Consider the following 15,921-nt stretch of genomic DNA (forward strand, 5'->3'; position numbering starts at 1 on the left):
CTCCATCAGAGGAGCCCAGCTCCCACAAACCAGACCTGGGGGATTCGTCAGTGTGTCTGGCCCCGGGGGGAGAATACTTTGTGGAGGGGGAGACGTGGAACATCGATGCCTGCACCCAGTGCACCTGTCACAGTGGGCGTGTCCTGTGTGAGACAGAGGTGTGCCCGCCCCTGCTCTGCCAGAGCCCAATCAGAACGCAAGACTCATGCTGCCCCCACTGCCCAGGTGAGTTTGAGCAGCCATTGGGGTTTTGAATTAGCTTTGAAACACTATTGGTATTTAAGTCTCTATATATTTGAGTCTGTCTGGCAAGAATAGTCTGTATGATGTTTTACTTTATAATAGAGAGGGTCATTATTAAACGCAGCATAAGCCCGAAGCCGTATATAAAGGTAGAGGTGAATGTGAAGGGGATAGGGTCTCAAAGTTGTCTTGCCAGAGCTGAGATCCTTAAGGTAATTAATTATTGCTGCTTAGACCTGGCATTGAGAGAGATGCTATTTTAACGTTTTCAATTTGTCTTGGCACATTTAGCCACTGGGATTTTTGCCCATTCTTCAAGGCAAAACTATTCCAGCTCCTTCAAGTTGGATGGGTTCCGCTGGTGTACAGAAATCTTTAAGTCATACCACAGATTCTCAATTAGATTGAGGTCTGGGCTTTGACTAGGCTATTCCAAGACATTTAAATGTTTCCCCTTAAACCACTTGAGTGTTGCTTTATCAGTATGCTTAGGGTCATTGTCCTGCTGGAAGGTGAACCTCCATCCCAGTCTCAAATCTCTGGAAGACTGAAACAGGTTTCCCTCTGTCATCCATCATTCCTTCAATTCTGACCAGTTTCCCAGTCTCTGCCGATGAAAAACATCCCCACAGCATGATGCTGGCACCACCATGCTTCACTGTGATGGTGTTCTTGGGGTGATGAGAGGTGTTGGGTTTGCGCCAGACAAAGCGTTTTCCTTGATGGCCAAAAAGCTGCATTTTAGTCTTATCTGACCAGAGTACCTTGTTCCATATGTTTGGGGAGTCTCCCACATGCATTTTGGCGAACACCAAAGTGTTTTTCCTAATTCTTTTCATAAAGCAATGGCTTTTTTTCTGGCCACTCTTCCGTAAAGCCCAACTCTGGGGAGTGTACGGATTAAAGTGGTCCTATGGACAGATGCTCCAATCTCCGCCGTGGAGCTTTGCAGCTCCTTCAGGGTTATCTTTGGTCTCTTTGTTGCCTCTCTGATTAATGGCCTCCTTGCCTGCTCTGTGAGTTTTGTTGGGCGGCCCTCTCTTGACAGGTTTGTTGTGGTGCCATATTCTTTCCATGTTATAATAATGAATTTAATGGTGCTCCGTGGAATGTTCAAAGTTTTGGATATTGTTTTTATAACCCACCCCTGATCTGTACTTCTCCACAACTTTGTCCCTGACCTGTTTGGAGAGCTCCTTTGTCTTCATGTTGCCGTTTGCTTGGTCATGTGACAGATCATGTGACACTTAGATTGCACACAGGTGGACTTTATTTAACTCATTATGTGAAGATAATTCGTTGCACCAGATCTTTTATATGGGCTTCATAGCAAAGGGGGTGAATACATATGCACGCACCACTTGTAACGATCTTCTTCATCTGATGAGGAGTAGGAAAGATCGGACCAAAACGCAACGTGGTAAGTGTCCATTTTAATGAAATATAACTGAACACTGAATTCAAAATAACCAAAGTGAAACAATGAAACAGTCCCGTATGGTGCAAACACTGAAACGGAAAACAACTACCCACAACCCATAGTGGGAAAACAGGCTGCCTAAGTATGGTTCTCAATCAGAGACAATGATGGACATGTGTCTTTGATTGGGAACCATACCAGGCCGAACACATAGAACTATAACACACAGAACAAACATAGAATGCCCACCCCAACTCACGCCCTGACCAAACTATAATCGAGACATGAAAATGGAACTAAGGTCAGGACGTGACAGTACCCCCAAAAAAAACCTAAACCCATAGGGGAGGGTCTGTGTGGGTATCTGACCGCGCTGTCCCTCTGGCGCGGAATGTGGACCCCACTCCACCTTAGTCCTGGCCCACTTAGGTGGTGCCTTTGGATTGGCAACCCTCAGCGCCGACCCCGGACTGGGGACCCTTGCAGCGGGCCCCGAATAGACGGGAGACTCTGGCAGCCTGGCAGCGCCGGACAGGCGGGAGACTCTGGCAGGGCCGGACAGGCGGGAGACTCTGGCAGCGTCGGACTGATGGGCGGCTCTGGCGGCTCCGGACTGACGGGCGGCTCTGGCGGCTCCTGACATGTCTGGCGGCTCTGGTGGCTCCTGACTGATGGGCGGCTCTGGCGGCTCCTGACTGACGGGCGGCTCTGGTGGCTCCTGACTGACGGGCGGCTCTGGCGGCTCCTGACTGACGGGCGGCTCTGGAGGCTCCGGACAGGAGGGAGACTCTGGAGGCACCGGACATGCGGGAGAACCTGGAGGGAGGAGACGGAGAGACAGCCTGGTGCGTGGAGAAGGCACCGGATGGACCGGGCTGTGGGGGAGCACTGGAGCTCTGGTGTGCAGCCTTGGCACCACTCCTCCAGGCTGGATGACCACTTTAGGCCGGACCCTCCAGAGTGCAGGCACAGGTTGAACCGGGCTGTGGGTGAGCACTGGAGATCTGTTGCATACCACTCGCACCGCTCCCTTAGGCTCAATGCCCAAATTCACCTGGCGTGGGCGGAGCGCAGGCATAGGGCGAACTGCACTCCCCAAGCGCCCCGGAGACACAGCACGCAGAGCCGGCGCCAGGATACCCTGGGCCGAAACGGCGTACCGGAGACCAAACACACTGAACTGGCACAACACACCCTGGCTGGATGCCCACTCTTGTATGGAACTTGCAGGGGGCTGGGCTATAGTGCTCCGGGCTATGAGCGCGTACTGGCGACACCTTGCGCTTTACCCCATAACACAGTGCCTGACCAGTACTACGCTTCGGGGAGTTGGCTCAGGTGTATCGCCTGACTCCGCCAATCTCCCGTGTGCCCCCCAAAATAACTTTTTGGGAGCTGCCTCTCGTGCCTGTTGCGCTGCCTTACCTCATATCAGAGACAATGATGGACAGCTGCCTTTGATTGGGAACCATACCAGGCCAAACACACAGAACTATAACACACAGAACAAACATAGAATGCCCACCCCAACTCACGCCCTGACCAAACTAAAATAAAGACATAAAAAAGGAACTAAGGCCAGGACGTGACATCACTTCACTTCACTAATTTGGACTAGTTTGTGTTTGTCCATTACATGAAATCCAAATAATTTAAAGTGCAGGTTGTAATGCCACACAATTGGAAAAATGCCATGGGGGATGAATACTTTTGTAAGGCACTGTATTTCCACTACAACAACACAGCAGCACAACAATAGTATGTCTGGCCAAACAGAGTAGAGAGTGATGGCCAAATGTTTATGACAGAGAGGTGTAGACAGAGAGAGAGAGAGTGAGAGACACAGAGGTGAAGACAGAGAGAGAGAGATGTGAAGACAGAGAGAGAGATAGATATGTAGAGAGAAAAAGAGAGAGAGACAGATGTAGAGAGAGACCAAGAGGTACAGAGATGTAGACAGAGAGGTATAGAGAGAGAGAGAGGTACAGGGACAGAGAGATACAGAGACAGAGAGAGACACAGCGAGGAGGACGAGAGAGTGGGGGGAAATAGTTTGAAGGTAAACAGCTGGAGAAAAAAAACACAGATGGGAGCCCAGAATCAAACTCCGTAGAGAGAGTAAAAAAAGAATAATGCATAAGTTATGGAGCTCTAGAGATGAATAGTGCATGAGAAAACTTAGACTTGGCAAACCAAGCCAAACGTGAAACAGGCAGCGGTGCTTTGGGCCTCTGTCACTGTAAAACACAGTGTAAGAGGACAGAGATACCTGGAAGGCCACCAACTCAACTCTCACATGGATATCTGGTGTGTTTCCATCTCTTAAGCTGTTTGTTTGAGATGTTTCAGTCGAATAAACCAAAGACGCAAAAATGAACATTCTACCGTTTGAATGTCATCAATATTTTAAGCCCTGTATTATGGGTTTTATTAGCTGCTCTGAGAGCTACAGTCAGGCTTAAAGAACACATTTAAAAAAATAGGGCTGGGAATTGCCAGTGATCTTACAATACGATATTATCATGATACTTACGTGCCGATACGATACGTATTGCGATTCAATACCGTGTTTTTATTGTGATTCGATGTACCAAACATATTGCTCACCATATGTCTGCTGCAAAGGGACAATAGAGAGCCATGAGAAAACGAGATTTGATCAGTCATGGAAATAAAAGTGCTGAAAACAAATTAGTTCCCTATTTAAAAAGAAGATGAAGAACAACCTATGAAGGAAAAGTACTGGAGTTTTGGTACAACCAACCACCGCAACAAAAAAATGTTGAGATACTGTCAAAATGATACGATATCGTTAACAATAATATCCCGATATGTAACTTTAGATTTTTTTCCCCCATCACTATTTAAAAGCATACCCGACTGAGTGAAGTAATGTATTCACTGTGTGTTCAGTGCAGTCAGTTGATCCTGTGTGTGTGTGTTTGTCCCTCTCTCCTCTATAGACGAGCCCATCACCCCCCATTCTCCCAGTAATGACAGCTTACCCAGCTACTGCAGGAACAAGGAGGGGGACATATTCCTGGCAGCAGAGTCCTGGAAGCCCAACACCTGCTCCAGCTGTGTGTGTCTGGACGGTCAGATCAGCTGCTTCTCAGAGTCCTGCCCGCCCGTTGGTTGTGCCAGGCCCGTGCTGCGCAAAGGACAGTGCTGCCCCTACTGCCTCGGTATGCTGCATACACACAGATCATTGGACCTACCTGTACTATAGACAATGTGGGGAGGTAACCAGAGACATGTTCACATGATACATGGGTTGAGGCTTATCATTACCTAAGCCTTAACTCTAACCTGACAAGATGGTGTGTTCTCACCAATGTTTGAAACCACAAACATAGTTGTTAAATGTGTGAAATTGTATTGTATTCATCCCTATTGGTGAGATGGTCTTGCCTATATGTTTGTGTGTATTTACTGAATGAGTATCCTCCATATTTGTTCCTGCCTTGGAGGTGGATCCTATTTGATCTTCTCCTATGTCTCCTGGCAGATGCCACACCGAGAGCTGTGTGCCACTTCAATGGGAAGACGTATGCAGACGAGGAGCGCTGGGACATAGACAGCTGTACACACTGCTACTGCCTTCAGGGACAGACCCTCTGCTCTACTGTCAGCTGCCCCATCCTGCCATGCCACCAACCCACCATAGTGGAGGGAAGCTGCTGCCCTATGTGTTCAGGTGTGTGTGTTGGCATTCAGTCTCATTGACTCTAATGACTTCCTTCCCCCTCAAACACACACCCCTGCAAAATATGCTTTTCCTGGTCATCAATATTGCTGCTATGTATTCACCTCACTATTTTTAAATAAGGACTATAGAAGAGTGCAGGACTTCTATAAGGACTATAGAAGAGTGCTCCTATTGTTGGTATGTATAGGTCATTATCAGTAAAACGTCACAATATGGTGCAGAGCATTCGATTTGGCTGCCAAGATCTGCAAACAAATTGACAACTACGTGCCGTTTAAAGGATTGTTAAATAAATGTTAACTATTTGGTTTTAATATCATCACCTCTTGAAGAGCATAGTCAGAAGTACACATCTCTGATTATTCTACATTTAACTCTATCAGAGTTATACAGCAAGTCACTACATGTTTTTTATGAGCAGTAAACATCAATTGATCCTGTCATTTCAGATATGTGGTAGCCTATCCATTTTGGCATGTAGCTAGCCAAGCAAACAATGTGTAATTTAGTTAGGATTAGCCTTTTAGAACGAACTTGACATTGGCAAGTCCCTGTCCTGGTGAAAGGACAGGGACTTGGGGCTGCCACAGGACCCACCAGGCTGGGACTAGTGCCATCAACATTATAGGATTGCAAGCAAATCAACCAGTACTTGGATATAGCCATGTAGTTTATCCCCTGAAAGTTAGCTTGTTAACTAGCCATATTGAGGTGATCTGTTGTTAGCTAGCTAGCCAATTTGACATGGTCCATCGATCAATGTAGCCTACCATGTCTGTCAGCAGCAATCATGATTAAATATTCTTAAAAGCAATGTTGAAATGCTAACTTTGCTAGGTAGGCCTACGCTGGTTGGTGAAAAAAGGACATTAGGTCTACTTAAAGGCAAATGTGCCCTTCTGGTGCTTGACAGGCTGAGGCCACAAAGGATGGGAAATAACCTAAACCACTCATTCTTGTCATGTTAGTTCACCTTTATTTTATTCAAATATCCAATTAATGGTGGCCAATATTGAGAGATGTTGTGAGGCTACCCTACGCATCTGAAAATGCATGATCAATTGATGTTTACTGATCATGAAAAGCAGGCAGTTACTTGCTGTATAACTCTGATGATAGAGCTAAATGTAGAATAATCTCAGATGTGTACTTCTGACAATGCTCTTCAAAAGGTGATGGTATTAAAACCAAATAGTTAACAATTATTTAACAATCCATTGAAAACGGCACACAGTTGTCAATGGTTTTAGCAGAGCTGGGGGACTCCTTGACCCCCAGCAGGCAAATTGACGTTGTATTGATATTGACTCATTCACACCATGTCCCTCAAATATTTATTCTGTTGACTGTTAAACTATGATTAATTGAGGACAACCACAGCAAACACCTTCATTGAGATTAATCATCTGAATGGAGGGATTAGGGTTTGACTGGTGATGTCAAGTAAATTAGCATGCTTTGCTTAGGCTAGGGTAATGGATTGATAATAGCTCCCTCTGTTCTCTCTCACCGTCCTGCCCTGGATCGATGAGATGCAGTAGAAGTGTAATTAGCTGACGAGAACTCCACTGCCCTTAATTCATCCCTGGGTTCAAATACTATTTGAAATAATTTAATAGACTTTATCTTTGCTAGATTGCACCCGCCTGTCACTCCAAGCAGACTAGAGCAACTGTTCAAATTATTGTTGTGGTGCCCAACAATAACTGGTTGAACAGTTGGAGAAGAGGGCTGATAAAGATCAGACAGAGTAATGTAATCCCTTATTGTGATTGGCTGGAGATTAAAAGAAAAATTTGACCTCTTCTCAGATTCAGGCACAACTAATGAAGAGTAGAAGGTCACTTTAATTTGTTTTATTTCACCTTTATTTAACCAGGTAGGTCAGTTTTTTTATTATTTTTTTTATTTTATTTTTTTACCTTTATTTAACCAGGCAAGTCAGTTAAGATTATTTTCAATGACAGCCTGGGAACAGTGTTCAGGGGCAGAACGACAGATTTGTACCTTGTCAGCTCGGGGGTTTGAACTCACAACCTTCCGGTTACTAGTCCAACGCTCTAACCACTAGGCTACGCTGCCGTTCTCATTTACAAGCTGATGTTTATAGTTAGTGAGTGGGTTGTGAGTGAGCTTATAGATGACCTGGAGCCAGTGGGTCTGGCGACGAATATGTAGTGAGGGCCAGCTGAGGAGAGCATACCAGTCGCAGTGGTGGGTGGTATATGGGGATTTGGTGACAAAACGGATGGCACTGTGGTGGACTGCATCCAGTTTGCTGAGTAGAGTGTTGGAGGCTATCTTGTAAATGACATCGCCGAAGGCGGATCGGTAGGATAGTCAGTTTTACGAGGGTATGTTTGGCAGCATGAGCGAAGGAGGCTTTGTTGCAAAATAACTGTGCTCTTCAAAAGGTGATGATATTAAAACCACTTGAAAACTGCACGCTGTTGTCAATGGTTTTAGCAGAGCTGGGGGACTCGTTGGAAGCCGATGCTAGATCGGCTCCTTGGAAGCCGATGCTAGATTTAATATGAGTCTGGAAGGAGTTTACAGCCTAGCCAGACACCTAGGTATTTGTAGTTGTCCACATATTCTAAGTCAGAACCGTCCAGAGTGGTGATGCTAGTCGGGCAGGCAGGTGTGGGCAGCGATCGGTTGAAGAGCATGCATTTAGTTTTACTAGGGCTTTTAGAGCAGTTGAAGACCACGGAAGGACGTTATATGGCATTGAAGCTCGTCTGGAGGTTTGTTAGCACAGTGTCCAAAGAAAGGCCAGATGTATACATAATGGTGTCGTCTGCGTAGAGGTGGATCAAGGAATCACCTGCAACAAGAGCGACATCATCATCACTAACTCACTGCAGCTTGCTCCCGAAAATGTTCCCAAAAAATACCCAAAAATTATTATATACATTTATTATATAAAATTATTATATATTTTTTTTAATTGGGTTTTCCCCAAGTAAGAGTAGTGCTCCGCCACTATGTAAAGATTACAGAGGAAACTGATATTTGGTAATGATAGAGAAACTGTTTGATCGCCAAAGACGTTGTGAATTTCGAAACAGGCCGTTCATAAATTCAGAGCATTATAATGTACCTCATTGAATTCGGAGCATTTTCGCAGTATGGCTATTGCGACAGAGCACACTCAGGATGCACAGAGTGCACCCCGACTATAGTGTTGTCCAATCATACAAACTTTGTGTAGTGGCAGTCAAACAAAAGTCAAATGACCAAATTTTCTAAACAGCTTCAACAAATCACAGAATATCTCCTATATTTAGCGAAATCAAATTAATTATTATATAGATTGAAGATTGGCTCACGAATAACATATTTCAACCCTGCAGGCGCTACACAAAACGGAGAAATAAAATATAAAACATGCCTTACCTTTGACGAGCTTATTTTGTTGGCACTCCAATATGTCCCATAAACATCACAATTGGTCTTTTGTTCGCCAAAATTAATTTCCGTCCATCCAAATATCGGCAAAAATGTCCATTTATTTAGCGCGTTTGATCCAGTTTAAAAAACAGCTCAAATTGGTCTCTAAGGTCAGGGCGTGACACTGAGTAAAGAACCTGTCACGTTCGTAATAAGGACGGGACCAAGGCACAGCGTGATTGAAGTTCCACATCTTTATTATGGTGAAACTTTAACCTCTTACCTCCACCCGACACGCAGGCGTCCCATCTAGACATCTGGAAATGCAAATGCACTACGCTAAATGCTAATAGCACTCGTTAAAACTCAAACGTTCATTAAAACACACATGCAGGGTACTGAATTAAAGCTACACTCAACTGAATGTGTGCATGCATGCACATGTTTGTAATTAGCTAGTTTCAATTTTGTGCTAAATTACATGAAATATATAAAGAGCTGGTATATGTTTGGTGAATCTAACAGCCAACAAGTCAGATTTTTTAAAATGCTTTTCGGCGAAAGCATGAGAAGCTATTATCTGATAGCATGCAACAACCCTAAAGACCCGCAGGGGACGTAAACAAAATAATTAGCATAGTCAGCGCTACACAAAATGCAGAAATAAAATATAAAACATTCATTACCTTTGACTAGATCTTCTTTGTTGGAAAACTCCTAGATGTCCCATAAACATCACTATTGGGTCTTTTTTCCGATTAAATCGGTCCATATATAGCCTAGATATCGATCTATGAAGACTGTGTGATCAAGGAAAAAAACAGCGTTTTATAACGCAACGTCATTTTTTTTTAAAAAAAAGTACTGATTAAAGATAAACTTTTCCAGCCAAAATACTTTTGTAATGCAACTTTAGGTATTACTAAACGTTAATAATCGATCAAATTGATCACGGGCGAAATGTATATTCTATAGATCTCTGTTCTTGAAATAATGTCCGGATAAATCTCAACCAAAATATCCTGTTGGAGACCGGAAGATAAATCTCAGCAAAATATCCTGTTGGAACCGGAAGAAATGGGCTGTCTCTTGTTCGTTTGACCAAGAAACAAAGCCTAGGCAAATGACAAGACTGTTGACATCGTGTGGAAGCTGTAGGTATTGCAACCTCGGCTCCAGTTAATGTGGTTTCCATTCAACAATACATTCAAGTGGCGCATTGATATATTTTCCAGTTTTCAGTGATCAGATTTTCCTGCGCTTTTCGATGAAACGCACGTTCTGTTATAGTCACAGCCATGATTTAACCAGTTTTAGAAATATCTGAGTGTTTTCTATCCACACATACTAATCATATGCATATACTATATTCCTGGCATGAGTTGCAGGGCGCTGAAATGTTGCACGATTTTTAACAGAATGTTCGAAAAAGTAGGGGGTAGGATCAACAGGTTAAACAAAAACAATAAACCAATAACGAAACGTGAAAGTAGTGGTGCACATGCACAAACACAAAACAATATCCCACAAACACAGGTGGGAAAAATGGCTACCTAAATATGATCCCCAATTAGAGGCAACGATTACCAGCTGCCTCTGATTGAAAACCATACAAAACACCAACATAGAAATGTTGAGCTAGACCACCCTCTAGTCACGCCCTGACCTACTACACCGTGATAGAACCAAAGGGAGTGACAGATATAGGGGTGCGGACTCCGGCCGCAAAAGCTGAAACCAAATGGGGGGGTTAGGGGAGGTGAATAGTGTCGGTGGCGGCTCCGGTGCGGGTCGTACCCCCCCTAGACCCCGGATCCGACCATGACGCCGGACTGAACGCTGTGCCTGGACTGGGCACCGGTGCAGAGGAGGGCTCCGGCCATGGAGCCGGGCTGAACGCCATGCCTGGACTGGGCACCGGCGCAGAGGAATGCTCCGGGCTTGGAGCGGGACTGGACGCCATGCTTGGACTGGCCACCGGCGCAGAGGAAGGCTCCGGCCTTGGAGATGGACTGGACACCGTGCCTGGACTGGGCAACAGCCCAGAGGAAGGCTCCTGCCCTGGAGCGGAACTGGACACCATGCTTGGACTGGGCATCGGCGCAGAGGAGGGCTCCGGCCCTGGAGCAGGGTTGGACGCCGTGCCTGGACTGGGCCCCGGCGCAGAGGAAGGCTCCAGCCTTGAAACTGGACTGGACACCATGCCTGGACTGGGCACCGACCCAGAGGAAGGCTCCTGCCCTGGAGCAGAACTGGACACCGTGCCTGGACTGGGCATCGGCGCAGAGGAAGGCTCCGGCCTTGGAGCGGGACTGGACACTGTGCCTGGACTGGGCATCGGAGCAGAGGAAGACTCTGGCCTTGGAGCTGGACTGGACACCTGGCCTGGACTGGGCACCGGCACAGAGGAAGGCTCCTGACCTGGAGCGGATCTGGACACGTTGCCAGGACTTGGCATCGGTCGCAGAGGAAGGCTCCCGCCCTGGAGCGGGACTGGACACCGTGCTTGGACTGGACACTGGCGCAGAGGAAGACTCTGGGCTGGGGAGACGCACTGGAGGCCTGGTGGGTAGAGCTGGCACAGGTGGCACCAGACTGGTGACACGCACTTCAGGGAGAGTGCGGGGAGCTGGCACAGAACGTACCGGACTGGGGAGACGCACTGGAGGCCTGTTGCGTGGAGCCAGCACTGGTGGCACGCACTTCAGGGAGAGTGCGGGGAGCTGGCACAGGACGTACAGGACTGGGGAGGTGCACTGGAGGCCAGATGTGTGAAACTGGTGCAGATGGCAACGGACTGGTGTCACGCTCTTCAGCACGCCTGCGCTGCAGCATTCTCATCACTACCATCTCTCTCTGGTATCTTTCATCCAATTCCTCCACCGACTCCCAAACAGGCTCTGGCACTCTCCGCTGCTCGCCTGCCAGCTCCATGTGCCCCACCCCAAAAAAATATTGGGATTTCTGTGGCCGCAGAACCAAGGGCTCTCTATGGTCAGGACGTGACAGAACCAAAGGGAGTGACAGATATAGGGGAGGTAATCAGGGGGGTGATGGAGTCCAGGTGAGTCTCATGAGGCGCAGGTGCACGTAACGATGGTGACAGGTGTGCATAATGAGAACTGGTGACAACAAGCGCCAGAGAGAGGGAGCGGGAGTAGATGTGACAGTACCCCCTCCCTGATGCGTGGCTCCAGCCACAGGACGCCATACTCTACTGAGGCACGGGAACCCGTAGAAACGGCTGAGGCGCAGGAACCCGTAGGTCCGGCTGAGGCGCGGGAACCCATAGATCCGGCTGAGGCTCGGGAGCCCGTAGAGCCGGCTGAGGTGCGGGAGCCTGATGAGCCAAACGAGGCTTGAGAACCTGACGAGCCAACCGAAGCTTGAGATCCTGACGAGCCAGCTTTTGCAATGGAAGCCTGATGAGCCAACCAGGGCTTGTGAACCTATCATATTAGCTGAGGTATGGAAGCTGGTCGAGCCAGCTGAGGCATCCCCGGTTGCGTCGGCAGCGGCCCATGGACCCGGCATCACCTGAGGTGTTATTCTGTAATGTGTATGCTAATAAACAGAAGAGGGAGTGAATTTAATAAATAAATGTACATGGAAGAAAACAAAACACATGAGTAGTGTACAGACATGAAGCACTGGAACAGAAACAATAACGCCTGAGAAAGGAACCAAAGGGAGTGACAGATATAGGGGATGTAATCAGGAAGGTGATGTCTCATGAGGCGCAGGTACGCGTAACGCTGGTGACAGGTTTGCGTAATAATGAGAACTGGCGACAACGAGTGCCAGAGAGGGAGAGCGGGAGTACACGTGACAGTTGTGGAATAGCCTGTTCCTGATCGGAGATATTGAGTGTTAAAACTATCCCGTGTTACAACCATCCCCAGTCTGCCCGATGGGGAAAATGATATAGCAGTATTATGACATGCATAAGTGAGAGACGTGCTTTGATAATGCAATCTATTGATTACAGAATAAAGTAAGGAATTTTCATGCGAGACAGGATTTAGGATTTGGGGTTTCAGTGGGATTGGGACTGGATAGAAAAATTGCCTAAACTCTAAAACAGGATAGAATTTTCTCTCATTGCTCTCTGAATTGTTAACAACCTTTATGTCTGTGAGAGAAAAGCCTTTGTAGTGAATTGTGCATAGGCCTATCAAATGTGTGACTGTCTGAAGAGTCACAATGACAGCTCAAAGAGGCACAGGTTATTTTATAGGCTGTAGGGGTTTCCTATAGGGTTTATTAACTGCATTCAGGTCGTGTGTGCAGTCCGGTAATGTCAATTATGCGTGTGTGAAGTAAATACACTAGGCTAAAGGCTTCCACGCAACAACCTGTTTGGATAATGTGCAATTAAAGTTTTTGCTAATCTGTTTTGTACTTTGTGGAATTGCATTAGTGGCGACATTGTAATTGTCATAAATATTTTGGGGTAAATGTAAAGACTGTTCCCGGTTACCAATGTTAATCCCTACTCACCACATATTTCAATATAACTCCTAATTCCTCTCTCTCTCTCTCTAACCATGTGTTTCCATGTTATGTTACAGAGATGTACGCACCAGCCCCCACCAACATGCCCATTGAGAAGACAGACCAGCACAGAGGTAGGAAGCAGCACCAGCCTGCCTGGCCCACCCGCAGTGAGAATGACATCATGCCCCAGTTCAAAGGTCAGAGGTCAAATCAAACACTTCCTTGTCTGAAAAAGAGACACGTGTCCACACAGCATGCGCTCACACACACACAAACACACTGTCTGTCTCCTCAGTGCTGATGTAGCTGCTAATTGTTTCTGCTGTCGTCCATACTGTGCCTTCGTAAAGTATTCAGACCCCTTGACTTTTTTCACATTTTGTTACTTTACAGCTTTAGTCTAAAATTGATGAAATTGTATTTTTTTCTCATCGATCTACACACAATAACCCATAATGACAAAGCAAAAATAGGTTTCAATTTTCTACGTTGTAAAATAATAAAGACATCAAAACTATGAAATAACGTAGTAATCAAAACAATTGTTTAACAAATTACGATATATTTGAGATTTGAGATTCTTCAAAGTATCCACCCTTTGCCTTGATAAAAGCTTTGCACACTCTTGGCATTCTCTCAACCAGCTTCATGAGGTAGTCACCTGGAATGCATTTCAATTAGCAGGTGTGCCTTGTAATTTCTTTCAGTCTTAATGTGTGGGAGCGGGGGGTGGTCAGGAAGTCCAGGACCCAGTTGCACAGGGCAGGGTCGAGACCCGGGGTCCCAAGTTTGGAGGGTACTATGGTGTCAGATGCTGAGCTGTAGTCGATGAACAGCAATCTTACATAGGTATTCCTCTTGTCCAGATGGGTTAGGGCAGTGTGCAGTGTGATTGCAATTGCGTCGTCTGTGGACCTATTGGGGCGGTAAGCAAATTGGATTGGGTCTAGGGTGTCAGGTAGGGTGGAGGTGATTTGGTCCTTGACTAGTCTCTCAAAGCACTTCATGATGACGGAAGTGAATGCTACGGGGCGATAGTCATTTAGCTGAGTTACCTTAGCTTTCTTGGGAACAGGAACAATGGTGGCCCTCTTGAAGCATGTGGGAATAGCAGACTGGGATAAGGTTTGAGGATGTCCGTAAACACACCAGCCAGCTGGTCTGTGCATGCTCTGAGGACGCGGCTAGGGATGCCATCTGGGCCGGCAGCCTTGCGAGGGTTAACACATTTAAATGTTTAATTTACACACATTGGCTGCAGTGAAGGAGAGCCCGCAGGTTTTGGTAGCGGGCAATGTCGGTGGCACTGTATTATCCTCAAAGCGAGCAAAGAAGTTGTTTAGTTTGTCTGGGAGCAAGGCATCGTGGTACGCGACAGGACTGGTTTTCTTTTTGTAGTCCGTGAATGACTGTAGACCCTGCCACATACCTCTCGTGTCTGAGCCATTGAATTGCAAATCTACTTTGTCTCTATACTGATGCTTAGTTTTTTTGATTGCCTTGCGGAGGGTATAACTACACTGTTTGTATTCGGTAATGTTTCCGGTCACCTTGCCCTGATTAAAAGCAGTGGTACGGGCTTTCAGTTTTGAGCGAATGCTGCCATCAATCCACGGTTTCTGGTTGGGGAAGGTTTTAATAGTCGTTGTGGGTACAACATCACAATGCACTTGCTAATTAACTCGCTCACCGAATCAGCGTATTCATCAATGTTATTGTCCGACGCTATGCGGAACATATACCAGTCCACGTGAACGAAGGGGGAGAGGTTAGTGGAGGAGTGACGAAGCGAGTTCTGTGCCATCTCGGCCCAGGGCACAAACGCTGCCCGCTCCCCTGGCCGGTCCTGGATATAGGACCGCAGAGACCTGCCCACATCCTGGTTGACTCTCTCTACCTGCCCGTTACTCTCAGGGTGAAAAACTGAGGTAAGTTTAATCGAGACCCCCAGACGTTCCATGAACGCCTTCCAAACTCTCGACATGAACTGGGGACAACGATCCGACACTATATCCTCAGGCACCCCGTAGTGCCAGAAGACGTGTGTAAACAAGGCCTCCGCAGTCTGTAGGGCCGTAGGGAGACCAGGCAGAGGGAGGAGACGACAGGACTTAGAAAATTATCCACAACGACCAGGATCTTGGTATTTCCCTGTGAGGGAGGAAGATCCGTTAGGAAATCCACTGACAAATGTGAGTGTGGAACGTTGTGGAACGGGTAAGGGATGTAACTTACCTCTGGGCAGGTGTATCAGAGCCTTACACTGGGCACACACCGAGCAGGAGGGGACGTAAACCCTCACTTTCTTAGCCAAAGTTGGCCACCAGTACTCTCCCAGTCAGACAGCGCACCGCCCGACAGATCCCCGGATGACCAGAGGAGGGAGACGTGAGGCCCCAGGAGATCAACTGGTCATGGACAGCAGACAGAACGTAATTACGCCCAACAGGACACTGGAGGGGAGTGGGCTCTGTACGCAACGCCTGCTCAATGTCCGCATCCAGATCCCACACGACCGGCGCTACCAGGCAGGAGGCCGGAAGTATGGGAGTTTGATCCATGGGCCGCTCCTCTGTGTCATACAGCCGGGACAGTGCGTCTGCCTTCTTATTCTGGAAACCTGGTCTGTAGGATAGGGTAAACACAAAATGGGTAAAGA

The 15,921-nt window shown here is 46.9% G+C and overlaps 1 protein-coding gene across 1 annotated transcript in view; it reads left to right on the top strand.

Moving 5' to 3' along the window:
- The window catches only part of LOC118368148 (cysteine-rich motor neuron 1 protein-like), a 192,957-nt gene that overhangs the window by 169,888 nt on the left and 7,148 nt on the right, over positions 1-15,921 (top strand). The window contains exons 12-15 of the mRNA XM_035751968.2: positions 10-225; positions 4,627-4,848; positions 5,172-5,360; positions 13,337-13,459. Of these exons, the coding sequence (XP_035607861.1) occupies positions 10-225; positions 4,627-4,848; positions 5,172-5,360; positions 13,337-13,459 (750 nt within the window). The remainder of the gene's footprint in view (positions 1-9; positions 226-4,626; positions 4,849-5,171; positions 5,361-13,336; positions 13,460-15,921) is intronic.

The sequence above is a fragment of the Oncorhynchus keta genome, chromosome 35 (assembly GCF_023373465.1).
Source record: "Oncorhynchus keta strain PuntledgeMale-10-30-2019 chromosome 35, Oket_V2, whole genome shotgun sequence".
Lineage (NCBI taxonomy): Eukaryota > Metazoa > Chordata > Actinopteri > Salmoniformes > Salmonidae > Oncorhynchus > Oncorhynchus keta.